This window comes from Gracilinanus agilis, unplaced genomic scaffold (assembly GCF_016433145.1).
Source record: "Gracilinanus agilis isolate LMUSP501 unplaced genomic scaffold, AgileGrace unplaced_scaffold32154, whole genome shotgun sequence".
NCBI lineage: Eukaryota > Metazoa > Chordata > Mammalia > Didelphimorphia > Didelphidae > Gracilinanus > Gracilinanus agilis.
The window spans coordinates 1944-4857 of record NW_025364862.1 but is presented as its reverse complement, the minus strand read 5'-3'; the positions used below and the strand labels follow the sequence as shown (position 1 = coordinate 4857).

General features: G+C 44.1%; 1 protein-coding gene across 1 annotated transcript; it reads right to left on the bottom strand.

Moving 5' to 3' along the window:
* Nucleotides 1-879: 879 nt before the first annotated feature.
* LOC123254771 (5-beta-cholestane-3-alpha,7-alpha-diol 12-alpha-hydroxylase-like) lies at nt 880-2409 on the bottom strand. Its single transcript, XM_044683704.1, has one exon. It carries the CDS (start codon nt 2407-2409, stop codon nt 880-882), a length of 1530 nt encoding a protein of 509 aa, XP_044539639.1.
* Nucleotides 2410-2914: the final 505 nt, after the last annotated feature.

Sequence of the window (2914 nt, the reverse complement as noted above, 5' to 3'; positions counted from 1 at the left end):
TTTTTATCTATTCTCTTATTGGCTTCCCACATAATTTCCCCTTTTCTTTTAAATTGAAGTGATTTAAAAAACTTTTATTAATGAGAGGAATCACATAGAGTGGTTGCAACCATCAGCTACAGAGATCTTGTAAACTACAGCTGGATGTGATGGAATTCACAGACTATACTGAAGACCATGTTTCCCTCTATTGCTCTCAACAGAGGAGGTAAAGTTTACTCCTATTTTGCAGGTGAAGAAAGTGACAGCTGCTCAGGATGGGACTTCAGAGGGGAGGAGACTACACAGATTTACAGAAGGTTCAGAAACCCGATTTTATTCTTTCATCTAGGGGCTATAGAGTCTTGAGACTCTATCATTAACCACAGAAAAAAACTAAGAAACTAAGATATCAATTGAGTCATGTAATACAGAACTTCCAAGATAGCCAGCATACTCTTGCCAACAGGTCAGCATATTCTGGTACCAGCAAAGAAACATACGTGATGTAAAATTTCAGAGCTGAAAGGGAACTTACAACATTGGAGTTAGAACATTAGAGACACTTTATGCATCATCTTATTCCAAATGTCTCATTTGACCCATAAGGAAATTGAAGCTCAGAGTGAGACTGTGACCTACTAAAAGTCCCACAGCAACTAAGCAGTAGAGAGAGGCCAAACCCAAAATGTGGGATGCCAAGCCCAGGACTCTTTCCAGCATACCATACTGCCAAATGATCCAAAAGTTGCTTGATGAGTAGTTTCATCAGGGCAGCAAGGACAAGATCCATGTTATAAGGGAAGAGATTCTGGGGAATTAATAGGTGATTAGAAAGAGGAAGTAGCACCTGTACCCCCACTTCATCCCTGATCTTGTGCAAAAGTTTTCCCCTTCAATCTAGAAGCGCATCCGATATCGGAACGGGACATCATATATTGGCTGCATGGCACCGATTCCCCATCGCTTCACATCTATTGGAGGGATCTCTACTTCTTGGTCAACTAACTCTATATCATATTGCACGACCATCAAGAAGACAAACATCTTCATCTCATTGAGGGCAAAGAATCTTCCAGGACAGAGGGAGGTGCCAGCACCCCATGGCAGTATGTGAGATTTGATCCTCTTCCCTTGCTTGTAGAAATCTACCTTTGGGCTGCCATCAGGGTTCAGGAAACGGTCATATTTGAATGTGGTGGGGTCTGGGTGGATTTCTGGGTCCATATGGAGGAAAAGGTAGGGGAAGATGGAAATTTCATCTCCCTTGCGGAGGGCATACTCCCTGCCATCATCCATTTTCAAGGTCATGTCCTGCATGACAGATCTGGTCAGGAAAGGGGCAACCACCATGCGTAATGTCTCCTCCATGACACTATCCAGCACTGGGGTCTGTTGCAGCATGCTATATTCAACATTGACAGGTACCCCAGCTGATCTCTTCTCCTTCCCCATTTTCCTGAGGATTCCTTCTGCCTCCTCTCTTACAGCCTTCAGAGCTTTGGGATTCTTCAGGAGGAAGAGGAGAGCCCAGAAGGCCACAACACCTGTGTTGCCCTGGGAAGCCCAGAGTAGTACCAGATTATTTTGACTCTGTCCTATGTCAGACACTCCACTGTCAGCTAGATGTTGCTGAGAGAAATAGATCCATGTACTCACATTATCCATCTCCAGGATCTGCTGTGGAGAGAGAATGTCCCAGAAGAAGTGTCTCAGCCTCTTCATTTCTTGCCTCTCCTTGGGATGAAGTGCAGATAAAAATGCCCGAGGAAAGAGTCTGTCAAATTTCCTGAATTCCTCAAAGACTTTCTGGGACCTGAGCAAGTCCTGAATGTGTTCTGATTTGCCACTAGTGGGTAACTTCCCAAACAAAGTCAGGTATCCAGCTCTAAAGACAATGTTGTGGCAGTGTTTATATAGCCCATCCTGCTTCCACTCCTGGAGTCCAGATTTCACACCAGCATCAAGTTCTTGCAACAGGACCTGTAGATTATCCATCATGGCCTGAGTCATCATAGTTAAATTGCTACCCATCAAGTACTTTGTGCTGTGGCTTTTAAGTGCCTTTTCGTGATCTTTTGGTCCTCGGAACTTAAAGATTTTGAACACCAATTGAGAAGCAAAGTTGGAAAAGTCCAGTTTGCTCTTGTTCTCCTTCAGGACAGCATCAAAAGAGAGGGGGTCTGTGACAAAGGTGATATACCTACCACCAACCTGAAGAGTGAAGATGTTCCCATAACGCCCTTGCATCTTCTTCAAGAAACTGGAAGCATCCTTAGATAAGTGCCAGGTATAACCAAACCAGGGGATGGGACCTTTGTCCAAAGGGGGCTCTTTGGCTCTTCTCTGCCGCAAGGCCCCCAGCGCATACAGAGCTACCAGGACAGAAGACACCAGGATTATAAAAACAAAAACCCAGAGTGCCATCATCACTGAGTTCCCAGGCCTCTCAGAGAAGAGTGAAGGTGCTCTTTAATGATGAAAGGCTTTTATAAGCACAGAAGAGGCCCCTGCTGCCTGTACCTTGACCTTTGCTTACAAGAGATTAATGCATGGAGTTAGGCCAGAAAGCAACTGTTGTGCTTACTGTTTTCAGGAGCTTATTGACAGAAAAAGGGAGAACTGCCAGACAGGACTAGGAAATATTAGGGAGGGAAGCCAAATTTGTATTTAAATTGCAGTTTGCCTTTAGGGCCTCTGCCAAAAGGCCTTGGGTAGGAGCAAGAACAGAAAGGTTGACTCATATCCATTCTCACTCTTGAGCCCCAATCAATTTTTGATTAGCAGGTGTCCTAATATCCTCCCCTCCCACACTCTGTCATGTGGGAAGCCAATAAGAGATAAATAGATAAAAATATGAAACTCCTCTTTTGACCCCTTTTGTGATCCTTGTGATTTCTTGTTGAAAAGAATTGTGGCCTTATTGAAAAGCTTT

Excerpts from the sequence above, each read along its gene's own strand:
- LOC123254771 (XM_044683704.1), bottom strand. The coding sequence starts at position 2,409 with ATGATGGCACTCTGGGTTTTTGTTTTTATAATCCTGGTGTCTTCTGTC.